Raw genomic sequence first — 19,023 nt, 5'->3', positions numbered from 1 at the left:
TACCTGCATGAAAGTTAACTGTAAATTGTTGATGTCATCAGTATGATAATTTTAGTGCATGTGGTTTGTGGGGTCATCGTGATATTACACTAAGGTGTTTTTTAATGTTTAGTATTTGTTGTAATCCATTAACCTCAGTGAAAGAAATTTCCTAAAGTTTGCATGATGAAGCAATATGATGACTGTGAACCCAAACCCTGCTCCTCTTTACACTGAGATACTGTAACCCTACAAACTAAACCCTACACTGTAAACATTAACATTAACAGTTTACAGAAAGATGGGAGAAGAAAAAACTCTGGTGCGTGGTGACATATAAAAGTTTATTGCTGATAAACAGCTGATTTCCATTGGAAATATCAAAAAAGCATAAGACATTTTTTTACATGGGAAAAAATAAATTACAACAAAGCTACAGCGATTCATTCATCCAAACTCACACACTATACGTAAACCATCAATTAATGAGAAAACCATAAAAATGTCCTGCTGTTAATACATTTGAATATGGGATCTTAAACAAAGTCCATTTTATTGTGTATATTTGTTCTATCTTAGTCAGTCACACTAACACTATATGAGGTTTGGGTGAAGTTTGTGTCAGTACACAAGAGTCCTGTGAAGTTTTCTAGAAAACAAAGTTTCTGTTTACATTCTGCATTTCTCAAAAATTGTATGTAACCCTGCAAAACCAAAATTCTTTAAAACCATGAAAGATGCATTGTTAACATCCATATTTACAACCTTTCACTTTTCCTCAACAGCACCTTCATGTTCCTGTGGAACCCGTTGATCAGTGGAATATGATGAAACCACTGACTGGAACGTGCATGTATCAAAACTTCACAAACACACAACAGAGAAGAAAAAGTAAGGGGTCATGTGCTGTTTAGCTTCTGTTGGAAAGTGACTATATTTAATTAGGCTCCTAATCTACAACACTTGAGATAAAAAAATTCTTCAGCCAGTTGTTTAGTATCTGAAGGTTGAAGACATTTTTGTGACTTAATCACTCAGCAGTGGTAGATACCGCATTATGATCGTAAGGCCACACAGTGGACGTGCTGAGTTTAAATTCCATGATAGAGGAGATCATATTTGGGAATATTCCGAGGGTCGATGGGACTCTGAACAATCATCTTTCCCCGCATGGCTCCTCTGTATATGACTTCGATCAGATCCATGAAATCTTGCTTTGTCTTAAAACTGCCAACAAATTTGGTGTGATCTGGGGAGCTGAAAGAGAAAAAAGTAAAATTATTATCAACCAAACAAGACAAGACATTTAAAGGTGTTACCTTTGACTCTGTAAATTTGTGGAGATGATGATTTATCTTTAATTCTATTTCATTGACTGAATATGTAGCGACTAAGCTGCTACTGGTTGCTATTTGAGCTTTGTTTAGACGTGTACGAATGATGAAGTGAAAACCAAACTTTGCAGATGATTTATATCATAATGCTTTTTCTTTAGTGTCCATACTGTGTTACATCCAGCTGGTAAAAAAAAGTTTTCCAACACAGACGTTTGAACACCAAACTGTCCAAGAAACATAAATGTTGAATGAGCACAGTCAAAAGCTGTAATTTCCTCTGGCCAGCACCAGCCTTCAACAGGAATACATGATCAGCAGATTAATTGAAGATGAAAATTACTGTTAGTTGTAAAACTAATCTGCAGCTTTTATTACTTTCTATATATAAAGGATATAGACCATTGACACGCAGTATAAATGTCAGTTTGGACTCTTAGCAATCATGGTGGACATTTTACACTACTCTACAATCACATGATTATAAAGATGAAATGATTACACCAACATAAAATGATTCAGTTAACACATTAAATATTTCCCGGTTTCAGTTTCTCGCTTGTACTAAATAGAAAAAACAAGGAGTAGGTAGAAGTCATAGCTCTGAGAAGCTGTGGCGGTCATTTTATACTGAAAACAGTCATTTTCAGTTTGATTCTGACCCAGAGACTCGTGTATTCAGCAGCTCTCACCCATAGTCCACCTTCATGTGCTGCCCGTTGAAGAAGAAGACGATGGAGGGGATGTAGCTGATGTCAAAGTATCTCGTGTAGATCGGAGCTTTGTTCACATCCACGATGTAGATCGACGCCATGTTGCTGAGGTCGTGGGAAGTTTTGGACAACTACAAGAAGACAGAAACGACAGATTAGCACATTAGCATAAACACACCGACTCCGAGCAGCGGTTTTGGTTTTTTTTTACATCTATTTTTCTTTCTTACAATCTCGTCGAGCTGGAGACAAACCGAGTCTTCGTCTCTACCGAACCTCAGCACTACGACTTTCTCTGCCACACATTTAATAACCTCATCTATGTCTTTTTTACAAGTCAATTTCGGCAAAAACAAACTCATGTTCGCGGCTAACGAAGCGTCTTATTTTGTTACCGAGAGGAAGTTACGTCCCTGCCGCTGTGCAACGCTGTAAAACATTCACCTGGAAACAAAAGCAAAAATATTTGTACTGCAAAAAATAAGATATATGTACAATAATAATAAAAAATATTAGCATAATCTATAGTGATATTTTACAGAGGATAAAACCTACAGTGATTTTCTATTGGTTTATCAATTTGCTGCGGTGAGCAGGATAAAATAACACTAAGAGTTTAATTTCACTACGTCATATTACAGTGAGGCACCGTGTGGCAACGTGACCTTCCATATCTTTCTGACAAGCATGGACACAGATCAGGTGGAGCTAAGTTCCTGGAAACTTCACACGTGAAACACGGTTCAGCTTTAACTTGAAATTCTTTTATAAAATGTCAAAGAAACGGGTCTTCCTCCGTAACTTCCTGTGTTCCGTTTAAATCATTCGACTCGTAGCGGAAGTGTTTATTTCCTAGCCTGAGCTCTCAGCTGCAGTTCTTCCTCGCGATGCTGCGGCTCTTCAACATCCAGGGGTTTCATGAAGTCTACAGGTGCAGTCGGTTTGTGGCATCTTGTGTCACCAAGCGACAGAAGCTCTTGGGTTTTCTCCCAGTCTGTCACCACCGAGCCTCCGTGTCTGTCCGCCTCCTCAGCACCGGCAGCCCGGTGTGGAAAGATGCTCTGCAGCCTGAAGGAGACAAGTCAGACGACATGGAGACAGTCGATCTGGACAAATGGAAATCTGTGATGAGATCGAAAGCTGCATCAGAAGAGAGACAACAAGTCGACGATGAAGAGGATGGAAGCGACCATGATGAAAAGGGTGGCGGTTCTTCCCTGGAGGCCACCAGGGATCTGGTCGTGATGTGGCGGCAGGCTGGGAAGCTGGTACCCGCAGAGATGACGGACGAGGAGGTGGAAGCGCTGGCGAAGCTCACCACCAAGTCCGCCAGGAAGAAGTACCTGAAGTTCCTGGCCATCAAGGAGGGCTACAAGCGGAGCCACAAGGAGAAGCAGCAGCAGAGGAAGGTGGAGAGGGAAGCCATGCTGGAGCGGAGGAGGGAAGAGGCCGGTGATGGAGAGGAGTTAAGAAACACCTTCCTCCTCAAGTTCTGGAACCGCTCCCTGGACAAAGTGCTGGCCTGGAGGAGCGCCCAGGCCATGCTGTTCAATCAGCCGCTGGTGTTTGACTTGAGCTACGCCTCCAACATGTCCAGGCGGGAGGTGGAGAACACAGTGTCCCAGCTGATGGAGGTGGACGGGTGGAACCGGCGTGCCACCGAGCCCTACCACCTCCACTTCTGCAACCTGCAGCCGGGTGGTGCCTACGAGACGGAGCTGCTCAAGCGATACGGCGCGGAGACCTGGGACCGCCTGCTCATCACCAGCACGGACCGCCAGCATGTCGACGTGTTCCCCCGGGACCGGCTCGTGTACCTCACCGCAGACTCCCCCAACGTCCTCCGCACCTTCGACCACTCCAAGGTCTACATCATCGGAGCTCTGGTAGACCGGTCCATCCAGTCGGGCTTGTCGCTGGCCAACGCCAAGCGCCTGAAGCTGGCCACGGCCCGTTTACCGCTGGACGAGTTCCTCCACTGGGAGATAGGAGCCAAAAATCTGACCCTGGACCAGATGATCCGCATCATGCTCACGCTCAAGGATACGGGGAAATGGGAGCAGGCGTTGACGTTCGTGCCTAAGAGGAAGCACGATGGATTCCACCAGCCGCAGCAGCAGCATCATAAGGGGACTATCCACAACAAGGGCCGGGGAGTCACAAATCATGGGCCAAGAGAGGATGGAGACAGGCTGCTCAGATCTGGAGAAAAGACATTTAAAACTGGGGACCAGGGTCTTTACAGGTCACATAAAGAGCCCAGGTTCACCGGCAGAGACAGAATGGCTGGAGTGTCCAGTGACAGAGAAAATAAAGCAGCTGTGACCAAAGTACGGACTTCGTTTAAGAGCAACGTGGAACAAAAAAAAAAGGCCAGCAAGTTGTGGTGGAATGATGAGTGAAGCCTTTAAAAACTGTAACACGGTGTAATAAGGACATTTGAGGTTAAAAGCACTGTCTGTGGAAATGTTAAAAAATACAAGACAATTTAAAAACTGTCGAAACTACTTTGGTCTTTATTTTTGATCTGATATACAAATGATGTATGAATATTTTGTTTGTGTTTCCACGATAAATTATAGCATCACCATCATTTATACAGATGAAGTAAACCAAAGTATTACACAGCTTTTTTTAATTATTATTACAAAAACACAGTAATTTCATTGTTGTATCCTGTTTTTGTTTTTTTATATAATAAATAATAGAAACATCCCCCAAATGAATATAACACGATTCAAGTAAAACAAATCAAATATCTGGAAAAATATCAAAACATTGTTGCTTCAAAGTTCTATTTCAAACTGCATTTGAAAACATAAGACCTTTTTTAAAAGATGCTGCTGCACAATAAGTCTGTCGTACCGTTGATAAACTTCCAAAGGGTCGAATGTCTTGTGAATACTTTACAGCATTCAATATTCAAAATACATAAATACTATGTCGTTGAAATATGACAGCCCCATCATACAGAGGAACTGGGGCAAACCTATTGCACAGACAGTGTATGTAAGACTTTCCTTGTAAGAACAGACTCACACTTCCTCTGCACGTCTTGTCATTTGCTCTGTGGTGTGCACACTGACTTGAGAACATAACATGAGTGAATAAACATCTAAACCCACTCGCCTGATGGTCAAGTCAGAGGAAGCAGACATGTTAAAGGCATCTGTTCACCATGTAACACAGACTCATCTTGATCTCACAATCCAGAAATAAATAACACTTTCCATGGTTTAGACCAGGCTCTGAAATGCAATCAACATGTACAAAACAAAATTTTCTCAAAGAACTAAATAAACATCAGGTTGATACAATTTAAAACCATTCTCCAAAGTTTTATAAATACAACTATCTGCAGGTATGAACTCAAATCGATGGAACAACCAAAGATGCAAAAAAGCTGCAAACTTTTCATGTCACTCAACAAAAAAGCAGCGTGTTCCACCGGCATCCATTCCTGTTCAGACCATTTGATATAAGTTCTGATGCTGCGCTGGCATCAGGTCGTGTTGTCGCTCTTGGATCTCTACAGCACCAGGATGTCTCCTGAGCAGCGCTCGCAGCAGTTAAAGGTGATGTTCTCATAGCGGGTGTACGGGTGAAACCTGCCGATGCTCTTCTTATTGGTGAGGAAGTTTGATGGGGTGCAGTCACTCAGTTCAGGTTCAGTCTGGCTTTCTGGGCAGGAAATTGGGTCTAAAATCTTCAGCACCTTAGACAGAAGAGACAGCACATTTGTGAACCTTTAGGTTTTACAACTAACGTTAGAAAGTGGTCAGAGTTTTACAAGGATATGGAGTCGATACCTTCTCTGCCATCTTCTCGGCCGGCGTGCTGCACAGCTGCTCGGCTGTTGCGCTGCTGCTCTTCACCACTGTGCTGCTGCCGCTGTTACTGGTGTTGCCCAGTAGGTGGGAGTTGATGGCGTCTGCTAGCTTGTAATTGGCTGCTGCCAGCTCTCTTGTAGTGAGGGGCTGTGCACTGGGGTAGTAGGTCTGCTGTCGGCCCCACTGCAGAGACACCAGGAGCTGCTCCAGAGATCTGACGGAAGATCCAGAAGATAAATCATCATTAGACTCCGTCACCTCTGGTTCTTAATTTAAACCTCACAAGCACTGCAATAAAGTGCTGCTGAGGTTGTGCTCACATGCGTAGATTAGTCGTCTCTGTTTCTTGTATGTAATATTCATACAGATTCTATTATAACAAAGAATTTCCTCAACCTGTGGTGGATCAGTGGTTATGTTACCTGTGAGCGAGAACCATGTCCCCGGAGAACTCTTCTCTCTCCAACAGCAGATCCTGAATGGCTCCTTGTGCCTCTCTGGTTTGTCTCTGCATAGAAGCTCTGGCATTCGTCAGCTCCTCTGCCATGACTCTGAAGAGGCAACATTGATTCAAGTGTTTATTCAGCATGATAACTAATTATGTCAACACTTAACAGTACTTCAGCCCTTTTTAATTTGTCCTCCTTCAGCTATACAAATAAAGATGGTTTTAAAACTGAGGACGAGATGTCCGTAGCTGATGCTTTCGGATAAAACATCCCCTCACTTTACATCTTTATCTTTTTCATTTTAAACAGTTTCTATTTGTACCACAATAACTTTCGTCTCTTCCATACCTGCTGGCCAGGAACTTGCTCCTCCAAACGTCACACTGAATACTCATTCGCTCCAGCTGCTCTGCAGTGTGAGCCAGACTCCGGCCTAGAGCTTCGTTCTCCAGAATCAGCTGGTTCTTCTCCCGCGCCAGCCGCTCAAAATGGTACTGAAGGTCGTCACCCACCGACGCCACCAGCAGTCTCTTTAGCTCACGATTCACCTGGAAGGGAAACAAACAAAGGTGAAGACAAATGAGGAAATTAACTATTTCTTTTATAATCATTTAAGGCACTCATTCACTGAAAAGATTAACAAAAACACAGTGGGTTTATCTTGTTGAGAGGAGCATGATAACCCTGCACTGACTGTGCTGTATGCTTCTACTAATCTATACTTACCGCTGCATGGTTTGAGATGTGAAACAACAACAAACCTGGCTGTTCAGAGCCCACTTTGTCTCCTATCCACATTAAATTAAACTGTTTCATTGGAGCCTTACCTCTGTCTGCACACGGAGCTGATTGCAAAGCCCTTCCTTGTCCTGCAGCAGCCTGCGTTCAGAGTTCTGCAGCTTCTCCATCTGTCCTCTCCAGTCCTCCACCAGTGGAGGCGGGGGAGAGCTCTGCTCCTCAGCCTGTTGCCCGTGGTCCCCTTTACCCTCAGCAGGTCCTGTGCGACTGCTCCGGCTTATAGCAGAACGTGGTACGATGATTCTCACAGCCTCCACCTCTGTGCAGGCCTCTCGACTAACCTTGCCCAGATGGAGCACCCCGAGAGGCTGGGGTGCAGCCGAACGGGCAGATTTTGGGCTGTGTTTTGGGCTTGTCGCCCTCAGAAGGGGAACATCAGTTGGACCTGGTAGCAGTATATCCGTTTTTAACTCCAGGATGGCCGGTGGTTTCTCAGTTTCCATGCCATCGCCAGCACCTCGGACAGGCGCCCTGGCAGAACCTGGATGAAATAAATAAGGCCATGTTTACTCTTAAATGTATCATGAGGGGTCCACTTAGAAGTGGAATGCTCTAAATCTACGTGTGAACATTCCTGTGACACTCAAAGGATTAAATGGGATGCAGCTGTGCATATTTGAGGGGATTCATGCGTCACATATTGTGCAGTGGTAATCCTGACCACTCCTTCTACACACAAACCAGAACTACAAGTTGTCAAACAGAAGCCAAGGCATTGCCACCACAGTCCCTCTATAGCTGCATATAGGACTGGGCATTCAATCTTAACACTTTCTGGTACGTCTGTTGCACACGTGATTTAAAAAACACGTGTCAGATTAGTCATCTTGATTACTCATTTGTCTTGTATGGCTGTTTGTGTTTGGACAACATTAAGAAATGGAGGATTCAGACTTCCTTTGTTAAATGGAAAAAAGCCTTATAAAAACATGACTAAGTTCCTTAAAGTGGGAGTAAACTCAGTATCAAAAATATCAAACAATCTCAAACCATATTGGGCCACAGCTGTACAGATGATTAGAGATGTAATTTTTAGTTTTTAGCATCAGTCACTAAATCTGATCAAAAAATATGATTTTACAGTTTTAATTGGTCTAAGGACAGTTCTAAGTAACAATTGTGTTATCTCGACTCATTTTGACCTTCTATCATTATGATGCTCTTGTGTTTGACTGTTCAGTCTGATACTGAAAGCCCACATTCCCCCTCGGGATCAATAAAGTATCTTTCCATCCATCTATCTATCTATCTATCTATCTATCTATCTATCATTGTAGGTGCTTTGATTAACAGTAAAGAGAGACAATATGGAGACATGATGAACTATGAGGATGTATTTTAAACAAAAGGTGTAAAGACTCGTTAGGAGAAACAGGGAAACAATGGGTACCTCTCACAACAGCAGCGGTCATGGTGGAGGAGAGACAAGATGTCTGTAGTTCAGGAGAAAACCCGCTGACTCTTCTTCCTGTGATGAAACACAGAGACACGTTCAGTTGTTAATATTTACAACAGTCGGTGTTTATATCAGCGATCAGTGGAAGCCGCTGGTCAAAGGTCCGGGTTGATCAGCGGCGGTCTGATCACGCTCCACTGTATCGGTGGACTGCAGCTAGCTTGAAAGCTAACTTGCTAACGTAAACACAAAGTTCCCCCATCCCCAAGACGCGGTCACGTGGACGCCACCGGGGCGGCTGTTCCACGTTGAGTTAGGGTTCGGACAGCTTGTTAGAAACCATACCGGGTAAAGATGGGTCGCACTCCGCCGTTTAAATCGCCGTGAGCCGCAGAAAAACTGGTTTGTTTTGCCACCGGATACTGTTGGCGTCTGGAGAATGGAGGCTGTGAGGAGGAACTTCCTGTTTAGGAACCGGAGCTTTCTCCTCATTGGGGGGGGGGGAAGCTCCGTGTTCACATCATAACATCCATCAAAACAAATTTATCACGGATGTACAAGTTTATCATTTTTAACGATAACGACAACAAGTCTATTTGATCGAAACCCAGCCAACATAAGACAACTGATCTACAATCAGTCTTTACTTCTTTCTTATCACAGTCTACCGCCGGAAACCAAATGTTGAAACTGACCCGGGATCAGTGAGCGGATGCTGCCTGACGCCGGTGGTGTAACCGCGTAATATGACCCGACGGGAATAAGGCGGAACGTTTGACTCTTGGGAATATTTGCTCTACGGACATAAATACTGTTACAACAAACGCTGTGAAGTTGTTGAAAACCTTCTGATCGGCTGAGTCCGGTCGGTTAATGTCAGAGTTTTGAAATCCACATAGTTTCGGGTGGGTGTTGTCATGGGGGTGCACGGACTGTGGAGGCTGCTGGAGAGCTCAGGGAAGCCCATCAACCCGGAGACCCTGGACGGGAAGATCCTCGCTGTCGGTATCCTCACCTGCTGATGCTCTGTCTGTCTGTGAGTCACAGGGAGACAAAACTCATTCATTTTCATTCTAATACATACCTTTAAATTTAAGAATCACTTGATCCAGTATGAATTAGTTTACATATAAATTTATTTTCTGGTGTTGATGTGGACTCATTTGATCACAAAAACATGAATTATTCTCTATTAAAACATGTATGTAAAATAAATGCATTCCATATTAGCTATCGTAGTAAGATCACTACATGAGAACATTTAAAGGTTCAGTGTGTAAAATTTAGTTGAAAGGGTAGAAATTGAATCTAATATAATCCTAGTGATGTTTTCACTAGTGTTTCACTGGTGTGATTGTTGTTTTCTTTACCCTAGAATGGGCCTTTTATATTTAAATACTTTATATATACATCGAGAGCGGGTCCTCTCTACGGAGGCTGCCATGTTTTTTTCAGTAGTTCAAACAGGACAAACTAAATACCTTTTGAGTTTTTATGACAATTGAAGGCTTCCACGGGTTCTCCTTCATGTTTGGAAGGGGGGGTGAGGGGTATTCAGCTGTAATGTGCAACTTCACCACTAGTTGTCATGAAATTCTACACACTGAGCCTTTAAGCCATTTAAAAATTCATGATTTCCACTAATATTGGCAGCTCAGACGGGTGTTTAAAAGACATTGGTATTGTGTCATTTGATTAAAATTTATTAGCGTCACCAAATCTGAGCTGTCCTTGCAAAAAGGAGTATGATACTCTCCCCACTTCACAGGGGCCACATACCATCTTGATATGGAACTACTCTATTGGACAAATATATCTAAACCTTGGCTCAACTCACCAAACCAGTGTCTACCTGTCTCAAAGAAAGTCAGAGTCCTCTTATGTACCTTCCTCCACTTCTCTAGAGACACCCCAAAATAAGACAGTCCATACTAAATTAAACCTAATGAACAAATAGACCTAAATCACTCTTTATTCAATGACATAAAGAGTAATTTATTGATAATCCTTAAGTCAGCTGTCACAAAAACATTATAATTAAAAGTAACTCTACCACCGCCTGTTGTCTCTCCATCAGATATATTGTTGTATCTGACTTTCTTCTGTCAAGACTTAGCATTGACCTTAATCAGACACCTCCAGACATCAGCATATGGCTGAACCAGGCCGTGAAGGGGGTGAGGGACCGGGACGGCAACAGCGTCCAGAACGCCCACCTCCTCACTCTCTTCCACCGCGTCTGCAAGCTGCTCTTCTTTCGCATCCGGCCAGTCTTTGTGTTTGACGGGGACGCACCGCTGCTGAAGAGGCAGACTCTGGTAAGTCCAGTGATTTCTTTCACCAGTGATTCCATGTGAACACAACCAACAGTTTAGGCCTTTCCTGTTATTCCCACCTGTTCTCTAGATAGATTTGTGTTTGACTGTGGTTCTCCTGCAGGCTCTGAGGAGGCAGAGGAAGGAGGAGTTGAGCCAAGAGTCCAAACAGACCAATGAGAAACTCCTCAAGACGTTCCTCAAGAGACAAGCTATCAAAGCTGCACTTGGAGACCGCAGGTGAGGGACAGTGACGTGCACAGGCGGAGGGATGGCAAAGAAAACACGACGTAATTCTCCAGAAACATCGTAATCCTTGTAATCTCAGTGGTTTTGTCTGAACCATCTTCTGTGTTCCCCCCCCTGCCACAGTCAGGATCCTCTCCCCAGCCTCTCCACTGTGAAGAGACCTGAGGTGGACGACATGTATGTTCTTCCAGCCCTCCCACCTGCAGAGGAGAAGGACGAAAGCGGATCAGAGGCCAGGCAAAGGTTACGATTCACATGCTATTGTGGATAAAGTGGCAAGAAATAAAATCTGCAGAGTTAAACAGACATCCAATTATCAAATAGGAAAGAGACAAAAAAACAACTGTATAAATATTGTGATTTTTCTTTTTTTAATTTCTGTACTTTTATATATTTCCATTTCAGGTCCTCTTTTCACAAACCGAACTGACTGATGAAAATACTTCATTAATCACTGACAAGTCGTCATTAACTGTGGCAAAAGATGCTCTTATCAAAACGCATTGCCTTATTCATTATTAGTTATTTCCCTTATACTGGTTCTGTAATCCTTATCATTTGTTTTCTCTCCTTCCCCTGCAGTTCAGATGAGGAGGAAGATAAAGAGTTAGAGGGGAGTGACAGTTATCACATGTATCAGGTAAATTTATCACATTACACACAAGTACATCATATTGTGTAGCAGTATCACCGAATAATTATAGTTTAAATCCTTTGTGTTTGAGCTGGAGGAAACAATATAATGTTGATGGTGATAGAGAGACTTTCTAGTATCTGGTATTTTGTGTTAATTGTATTTGCGTTCACACGTTTACGTTGTGTTCACTAAGTTTGAAGCTGCTCACTTTTTTTTAGGGCGATCTGCCTGGAGACCCCAACTCAGTGGACATCAACTCAGAGGAGTTTGCCATCCTGCCTCCTGAGATGAAACACGAGATCCTCAAAGACATGAAGGAGTTTTCCAAACGACGCCGCACCCTGTACCAGCAACCTCCAGAGGTAACCTTCTCTCTCTGCTCAAACTCACCCGCTCACCCGTCTACTCCTCTCAACACGGACATCTCTTCCCTCCCTCTCAGGGCTCAGGTGACTTTTCTCAGTACCAGTTGTCCGGCCTGCTGCAGAGGAACAAGCTGAACCAGCGTCTGGAGGGAGTGGAGAAAGAGATGAACGAGCGGAGCGCCGGCAGCGCTCCACAGCTCTGCCAACAGGACGGGCAGAGTCACAGCGTGGAGGCACGTCGACTGGTTTCAGAAGACAATTCCCACTATATCCTCATTAAAGGTGATGATGTGTGCAGTCTCGTAAAGGACCATAACAGTTTTTTTTCAGTGTTTCAAGGGAAATTGTCTATCATCAGTTCTCTCATTTGTTGAGTTAATCAAAAAAACACGTCTATATAGTCACTGTTCACAACTGTATCTTTACAGTTATTTTCATGAACAACAAAACTCACAAATTATTACCGTCAAGGTTTTTAATTTTCATTGCTGTTTGTCTGACTGTTAGCAGGATTATGCAAAGTGAGAGTTTCTTTGGTTAAAGAGAGTGTTAATGTATTTAACACACAACTACACTTCTCCTAATCAGGCTCCAAAAAGAGTAAAACTGCCACAGAGAGTAAAACTGCCACCGAGAGCCAACCTGCCACTGCACCCTGGTCTGGCAGCTCCCTGACGGGCTGCAGAAGACGACCAGCCGACAGACCCGAGCCCCTGTGGCGTCCTGTTTGTGAGGGAGAGGAGGACAAGTCGAGTCCCTCCAAAGAAGACTTCAAACGCTCAGCATCAGAACCCCCTCAGGGGGACACAGCGCCACCCTCCCCTCGCACACTCGAGGCGATCCAGGCCGCAATGAACGACAGCTCAGATGAGGAGACGGTGGGACGGGGTAAGAAGGATGGCAGCGTGTCTCCACGTACTCTGCTGGCAATCCAAAACGTCCTGGTTGAGGAGGAAGACAGTGGAGCTGAACAGAGAAACGTATCCGTCAACCTGCAGAAGACTATTCATCGTCCTGTGCCACAACTGGTGATCAGCAGCTCAGAGGAAGAGACAGAACCCCTTGATGTAAAGTGTTTATTAACTAGTACTGACTATAGGGAGAACCCGACAGGCAGAAGTCCACATGTGAAAGATAGCTTGTTAGTTAGTAGTTCTGAAGACGAGATGAAGGACGTGATTGGTCAGAGTAATAAAGCACTTCACACTGCAGTGCTGCCACAACCTCACAGGAAAGAGATGAGGTCAGAAGAGGAGATGAAGGACAGAGAGCTGAAAGAGGATGTAACGACAGGAAGTGGAGGGCAGATAGAAAAGAAAGATGATTTGGTTCAACCGCACGCTGCTGCTGCTTCCAGTCAAAACACATCATCCATCAATCTTTCTGCTCAGCGGTGTGTAAAACCTCTGAGTGCAGAGACTCAGCCTGTTCTGTCAGAGCAGAGAAGAAACGTGTCCGCTGAGACTCTGGAGGAGAGTGATGAAGATGATGTGAAGTCAGAGGGCGGCGAGGGGAGCGAGTCAGAAGGTGAGAATCAGTAAGATCAGACTCGTTCATCATTTCTTAGAAAAGTAGATTTTTTTTAAAAGTGCTGTGCTCTGTGTTTTCTCAGAGAGCTTCATGGAGGTCTCAGAAGAAGAATTTAAAGAGGAGGATGAAGATGATTCGATTGTTGAAATCAGAGAGATGGAGCGTCCGGCTGACGTCCATGAAGATGAGACCAAGAAGAAAGAAGAACCAGAGGAAAGTTCGACAGAGGCTCAAGCTGCTGCTCTGAAATCAGACGAGGACAAACAGAGACAGGATGAAGAGGACGAGCGAAAAGAAACAGAGGCCAGCTCAAATCCAGTGGTCAACGAATGGAATCACATGGATATGGTTGGTATTTCTGTCATATTCATAAACAGAAAATCGGCAACAAACATGATAATCTGTAATTGTTGTAGCTAAATTGTGGACATTACCTTTATTCAGCTTCACAAATATGAGAATTTGCTGCTTTTTTTTGTCTTATTCAATGATGAACTGAAATAATTGTTGTTTGGGCAAAACAGGGGATTTCAAAACGTCATCCCAGGAGCATTATTTACTATTTTATGACCTTTTTGTTTTCCAAAAAACAAATCGATTAGTCCAGAAAGTTGCCAGATTAAGTAATGGTTGAAATAATTGTCAGTTGCAGCCTTAAATGTTTGTTCAGATATTCAAGACTTTGATACCAGATTTTAAAGGATCAGCTTTTCGATCTAATGGCAAAATATCGACATTACCTTAAATATATCTCTGACATAGATGGTCTTTAGTTCCTTGTTATTTATCAGCTGATGTATAGAAGCTGCTGATGGATTTTAAGGGATGTGTTTGAGCTGTTCAGCCGTGTTTCCTGCTGCTCAGCAGATTCATGTGTATGACGCTGGCACAAATGTGTGTGTTGTGTTGCAGGAGGAGCTGGAGGCTCTGGAGAGCTCTCTGCAGGTGGAGCAGAGCAGCCTGAGGGAGCAGAAACAGCAGCAGGAGAGGATGGCGAACACGGTCACCGGACAGATGTACCTGGAGAGCCAGGTGAACCACAGACGAGATCAATTCTGACCAACACACACACGGACATATAAATCTATCCTGAAGCAAACGGAATTATGATTGTAAGACAAAACTGAACTTGTCATGAATACATTCTGTCACTGCACTGAGAAAAGACAACCCAGAACAGGTGTGGGACCAACTGGGGATACATTTCTTTATGGGGCCTCTTCCAAACATTCCCAGAGCCTTCACGTATTACTTCACATACAGTTTCACCTCACAATCTGTGCTGTCTGTGTGTGTCACTCACCAACACTCTTAAATTTCACAGGCTGTCAGTATTTTCCCCCTTATAAAATTACCACTAATAAGAAACCTGATCTTTATCACCAACGATTTCTGGTGAGTTTTCAATGTTAAGCTGTTAAGAGCAGAGGAATTTCTCATTTGACTTCAGGCGACGTAATCTTCGATGCCTGATGAGGAAAGGTTGTTTTTTTCAAACTGCTAAAAGCCACCTGGAATTTGCTGCTGTAGATTTCTGATTCACAATCCAAGTTTTAAAATCATGTCAGTCAAGTAGTGTCCCTGTCATTGAAATTAGAACAATGTTTAAAAGAATAGGCTTCACATGTCTCCGCCAAGGACCAATAGGTCTCTTAAATTCAATCAAGCTACACTCATAGATATCAGCTCTCTGAATGTGCCTGATATATATTTTTTTCAATATCTCTGAACTATCCCCTGGGAAATTGGAGAAAATTTCAAAATAAAAAGCCCTCTCTTGCAATGTTTATAAAAACGCTGAATCCACTCCTTTGTCTGGATCCACCCCAAAATGTAATGGGTTCTTTCTTGACCCATGATTTATCCTTCCACTAAGTTTCGTGGAATTCCATTCAGTTGTTTTTGCGTATGAAAATCAACATACAGGGGTGAAAACGCAACCAACTTGGCGGAGGTGATTATGACTATAACCTAAAATTTTACAAATAGACAAACTAAACTCTTTGACTCGTCTGTTTTTTACAAGAAGTGACTGTTTCCTGTTTGAAACCAGGAGCTGCTGCGACTGTTCGGCGTGCCCTTCCTGGTGGCGCCGATGGAGGCCGAGGCTCAGTGTGCAGAGCTCGACCGCGCCGAACAGACTCACGGGACCATCACGGACGACTCTGATGTGTGGCTGTTCGGAGGGCGGCACGTGTACAAAAACTTCTTCAGCCAGAACAAATACGTGGAACATTACCAGTGCAGTGATCTGCAGAACCAACTGGGTCAGTGCTCGCCATCAATCACCAACTATTTCCTATTTTCCTGCATTTGAAATGTGGATATGTTGATTCATGTCAGTCGTTATTCTCAATCATATGAGATCATTTAGCTTTTTTGGGGCCTGCTGAAATGGGAGAGTAATGTGTTAAGATAACATCACTGTAGGAATCTGATACGCTAATATTGGACATATCAGGGTCAGGTGTTAATGCTGGTGCTGACTGATGAGGCTGTCAACAAATTGAGCACAGAATGCCCACAGCTCGCTCTCCGCCTCACTCTCTCTTCCTCTCTCAGGTCTGGACAGGACCAAGCTGATAAACCTGGCGTACCTGCTTGGAAGTGACTACACAGAGGGCGTGCCGGGGGTCGGGTACGTGACCGGCATGGAGATACTGAATGAGTTCCCAGGACCGGGGCTGGATCCGCTAACACAGTTCAGGTGTGTGTGTTCGTGTCAGGGTTTGGTAGAGGTTCGAGGATTTATAATGAACATCATGGTTCGTACATTTTTACGGAATGAGAGTGTAGTCACTACCACAGATACTTGAACTTGACTTGAACTCAAAAATTGTGATTAGAATTCGGTTGTCAAAGGTTTAATTTCACCTCACAAAATGTGCAATGCTGTAATTCTAGTTCCAACACAACTTGTTAATTCCACTTTTCACCATTTATAATCAGTATCCAAGTGTTTAATAAATAGTAATATGACAAACTGTAATGTAGGAAGCAGATAAAACTGATGATTACTGTAATAGTAATGTCAGCAACTCATACAGTTGTATTTATGTCTTCAAAGAAGTTTAAATTATTAACTAGTATTGTGCATGAGTAAACTTTTCCTTTACTGCACACAATTTCTTACATCTGCTTACAATTACTTAATAGTCTATGATAAACATTTACTAACTTTTGTATACCGATAATGAACAGAGGGACTTAAAGTAAAGTGTTTCCAAACTCGTAAGTCTTTCACATTTAATCCCTCCAGTCTCTTCATACTGTCTGTCAAATACAGGCAAATGTGATGACCTCGATAAGTTCCAGTTCTTCTGTGACTTAATATGTACAGTAAATTAGTTTTATCCTAAAACACGTGTTTTGTACAGCACAATAACTAGATTTGATAAAGTATTGCTCTTTCTAATGTCGATGTCTTATTTGAATTTATCTGGTTATCGTGTCCTTCCTCTAGTCAGTGGTGGTCAGAGGCTCAGGAGAAAAAGCGCCTAGTGGCTAATCCGCGGGACACAAAGGTGAAGAAGAAGTTGAGGGATCTAAAACTGCGGCCTGGGTTCCCAAACCCGGCGGTGGCTCAGGCGTATCTGCAGCCCGCTGTGGACCACTCAGACGGCTCCTTCAGCTGGGGACGCCCCCAGATCGACGTGATTAAAGAATATCCTTTTCCCTCTGCGTGAGCGGTGGAGCTTTTTGTGTGTGTGCACGTTATTGAATGTATGAATTTTCCTGAACCGGCAGTGCACGTTCTGTCTGAATCGCTTTGGTTGGAGCAGTCGGAAAACAGAGGAGACTCTTCAGCCTATGATCAAGCAGCTCAACACGCAGCAGGTAACGGAGAAATCTCAGAAGAGAGAAAACACATTAAATTTGGTGAAACTACATTTTTTTTTGCCTTTGAGCCTTTTGCACAATGTTTCTCAAGACACTTGGGATTGTTCCAAGCGTCTTAGAGAACTTATCTAGTCTCAGTGTCTTCTGTCTCTTCCTGTGATCCCAGACTGACTCCATGATGTTTGGATCAGGGCTCTGTGGGGGCCACACCATCAGTTCACTGCTCACTTTACACTTTGACAATAAACACCAGCACTCAAGTTATTAGGTCACGTACAGAACTGACATTTACCTTGTGTTTGTTTGATTCTCTAGAGTTTGAGACACATGTTTAAACCTGCGACACAACACGAGATGCTCACAGACAGATCATCAGGTTTTAAAGTTGCACACTTCTACTAAATAAGCCTTTTAGTATGAATAAAGTTAGTTAGTTTAGCAAAAACTAAATGATTAAAGTAGTGGATAATGGTCGTCATTCATCAATTAAATGTTATCTGTCGCTGTTTTTGTTCAGACTCAGCTGCGGATCGACTCTTTCTTCCGCATGGAGCAACAAGAAAAACAGGCGATCCGCAGCCAGCGACTCCGGCGAGCGGTCACCTGCCTGAAGAGGAAGGAGAAGGGGGAAGGAGCGGAGGAGAGTGAGGAGGAGATGCCTTCCCCAATCAAATCCAAGAGAGGGAAGGAAGCAAGCAAGAATTCAAAGAAAGGAGGAGGAGAGAAGGAAACGGAGAGAGCCGTGGCAGGAGGAGGGTTTCTGGGGTCAGAGGTGACTGATGAATCTCCTCATACGTCTCTCAAGGACGTGAGCAGCGTCAACCACGAGTCCAAGGACGTGAGCAGCGTCAACCACGAGTCCAAGGACGTGAGCAGCGTCAACCACGAGTCCATCTCAGTAAAGTCTGCCCCTCAGTGTACTAAGACTCCACCTCGGAAGGTCAGGAGCAGCAGCAGCAGCTCTGGCGAGGACAGCGATGGTGTTGGCGAGGTCGCTATGGTTACAGCCCGATCTGTCTTTGAAGGCAGCGCACGAGGGCGCAACGCGAAAAACACGAGAGGGAGAGGGAAGGGAAGAGGAAAGAAAACGCGAGGAAAAAACTGAAGACCGTATATACCTCTGCCAAGGCCCAACAGTCCCCTTATGAAACCACATTTTAATTAGATAGATCCAGATTTTTGATTGGATCCTCACCAAATTGCACAGCCTCATAACTATCAGTCGAGGTTTATGAATTATTCTCTGAGAAATCAATGTTGGAAAAACGCACGAACTCACAATGTTAAAGAAATTGACTCAAAATTCCTGGATCCGCCACCTGAGCCAGATCTGCACCAATTTGATGGATTCTTTCCCGACCACATCCTTCCACTTAGTTTCATTGTAATCTGTCTGGTAGTTTTTGCATAATCTTGCTAACTGACAAACGAAAAACCAAACAAGACCAAACCTCCTTGTTGGAGGTAATGATGCCTGTGATATAGTATTTGATGTTGATTATGGAAATGTGAAAGTGAAAATGCATCCTGTCATTAACGGATATGAATTCAGTTTTTTTTCTATATCATAGAAAAGGTATTTTGTAAA

General features: G+C 43.5%; 4 protein-coding genes across 6 annotated transcripts; 2 read left to right on the top strand and 2 right to left on the bottom strand.

Annotated features, from left to right (window-relative positions):
- Positions 1-1,003: 1,003 nt before the first annotated feature.
- On the bottom strand, positions 1,004-2,464 carry txnl4b (thioredoxin-like 4B). Its single transcript, XM_034581825.1, has 3 exons — positions 2,257-2,464; positions 2,006-2,157; positions 1,004-1,236 (listed from the first exon to the last, which is right to left on the bottom strand). The coding sequence occupies exons 1-3, from the start codon at positions 2,386-2,388 to the stop codon at positions 1,071-1,073; spliced, it is 450 nt and encodes a 149-aa protein (XP_034437716.1). The 5' UTR covers positions 2,389-2,464; the 3' UTR covers positions 1,004-1,070.
- Positions 2,465-2,602: 138 nt separating this feature from the next.
- On the top strand, positions 2,603-4,902 carry trmt10c (tRNA methyltransferase 10C, mitochondrial RNase P subunit). The gene has a single exon (XM_034581814.1). It carries the CDS (start codon positions 2,914-2,916, stop codon positions 4,426-4,428), a length of 1,515 nt encoding a protein of 504 aa, XP_034437705.1. The 5' UTR covers positions 2,603-2,913; the 3' UTR covers positions 4,429-4,902.
- A 263-nt stretch (positions 4,903-5,165) lies between these two features.
- blzf1 (basic leucine zipper nuclear factor 1) lies at positions 5,166-9,326 on the bottom strand. Its single transcript, XM_034581815.1, has 7 exons — positions 8,845-9,326; positions 8,494-8,571; positions 7,133-7,584; positions 6,654-6,853; positions 6,279-6,407; positions 5,836-6,070; positions 5,166-5,741 (listed from the first exon to the last, which is right to left on the bottom strand). The coding sequence occupies exons 2-7, from the start codon at positions 8,513-8,515 to the stop codon at positions 5,556-5,558; spliced, it is 1,224 nt and encodes a 407-aa protein (XP_034437706.1). The 5' UTR covers positions 8,516-8,571; positions 8,845-9,326; the 3' UTR covers positions 5,166-5,555.
- On the top strand, positions 9,275-18,722 carry ercc5 (excision repair cross-complementation group 5). 3 transcript variants are annotated; one of them, XM_034581811.1, is made up of 16 exons: positions 9,275-9,504; positions 10,642-10,817; positions 10,939-11,054; positions 11,187-11,306; positions 11,646-11,703; positions 11,919-12,062; positions 12,143-12,347; positions 12,654-13,592; positions 13,678-13,943; positions 14,508-14,627; positions 15,649-15,862; positions 16,158-16,302; positions 17,059-17,259; positions 17,348-17,432; positions 17,953-18,256; positions 18,314-18,722. In XM_034581811.1, exons 1-16 carry the CDS (start codon positions 9,417-9,419, stop codon positions 18,538-18,540), a joined length of 3,408 nt encoding a protein of 1,135 aa, XP_034437702.1. In that variant the 5' UTR covers positions 9,275-9,416; the 3' UTR covers positions 18,541-18,722. The 3 variants fall into 3 exon arrangements, with proteins under 3 accessions (XP_034437702.1, XP_034437704.1, XP_034437703.1); XM_034581813.1 differs by having other exon boundaries at positions 9,326-9,504; positions 17,953-18,236; positions 18,297-18,722; XM_034581812.1 differs by having other exon boundaries at positions 9,326-9,504; positions 17,953-18,240; positions 18,301-18,722.
- The last annotated feature ends 301 nt before the right edge of the window (positions 18,723-19,023 follow it).

The sequence above is a fragment of the Hippoglossus hippoglossus genome, chromosome 3, assembly GCF_009819705.1.
Source record: "Hippoglossus hippoglossus isolate fHipHip1 chromosome 3, fHipHip1.pri, whole genome shotgun sequence".
Classification (NCBI taxonomy): domain Eukaryota; kingdom Metazoa; phylum Chordata; class Actinopteri; order Pleuronectiformes; family Pleuronectidae; genus Hippoglossus; species Hippoglossus hippoglossus.
This window is presented reverse-complemented; position numbering and strand designations above follow the sequence as displayed.

Excerpts from the sequence above, each read along its gene's own strand:
- txnl4b (XM_034581825.1), bottom strand. The coding sequence starts at position 2,388 with ATGAGTTTGTTTTTGCCGAAATTGACTTGTAAAAAAGACATAGATGAG. Across the intron at positions 2,158-2,256 it reads GTCTCCAGCTCGACGAGATT|TTGTCCAAAACTTCCCACGA; the intron begins GTAAGAAAGAAA and ends GTCTTCTTGTAG. Across the intron at positions 1,237-2,005 it reads CACATGAAGGTGGACTATGG|CTCCCCAGATCACACCAAAT; the intron begins GTGAGAGCTGCT and ends TTTCTCTTTCAG.
- trmt10c (XM_034581814.1), top strand. The coding sequence starts at position 2,914 with ATGCTGCGGCTCTTCAACATCCAGGGGTTTCATGAAGTCTACAGGTGC.
- blzf1 (XM_034581815.1), bottom strand. The coding sequence starts at position 8,515 with ATGACCGCTGCTGTTGTGAGAG. Across the intron at positions 6,071-6,278 it reads GACATGGTTCTCGCTCACAG|ATCTCTGGAGCAGCTCCTGG; the intron begins GTAACATAACCA and ends ATCTTCCGTCAG. Across the intron at positions 5,742-5,835 it reads CCGAGAAGATGGCAGAGAAG|GTGCTGAAGATTTTAGACCC; the intron begins GTATCGACTCCA and ends CTTCTGTCTAAG.
- ercc5 (XM_034581811.1), top strand. The coding sequence starts at position 9,417 with ATGGGGGTGCACGGACTGTGGAGGCTGCTGGAGAGCTCAGGGAAGCCC. Across the intron at positions 9,505-10,641 it reads CGGGAAGATCCTCGCTGTCG|ACATCAGCATATGGCTGAAC; the intron begins GTATCCTCACCT and ends AGACACCTCCAG. Across the intron at positions 10,818-10,938 it reads TGCTGAAGAGGCAGACTCTG|GCTCTGAGGAGGCAGAGGAA; the intron begins GTAAGTCCAGTG and ends GTTCTCCTGCAG.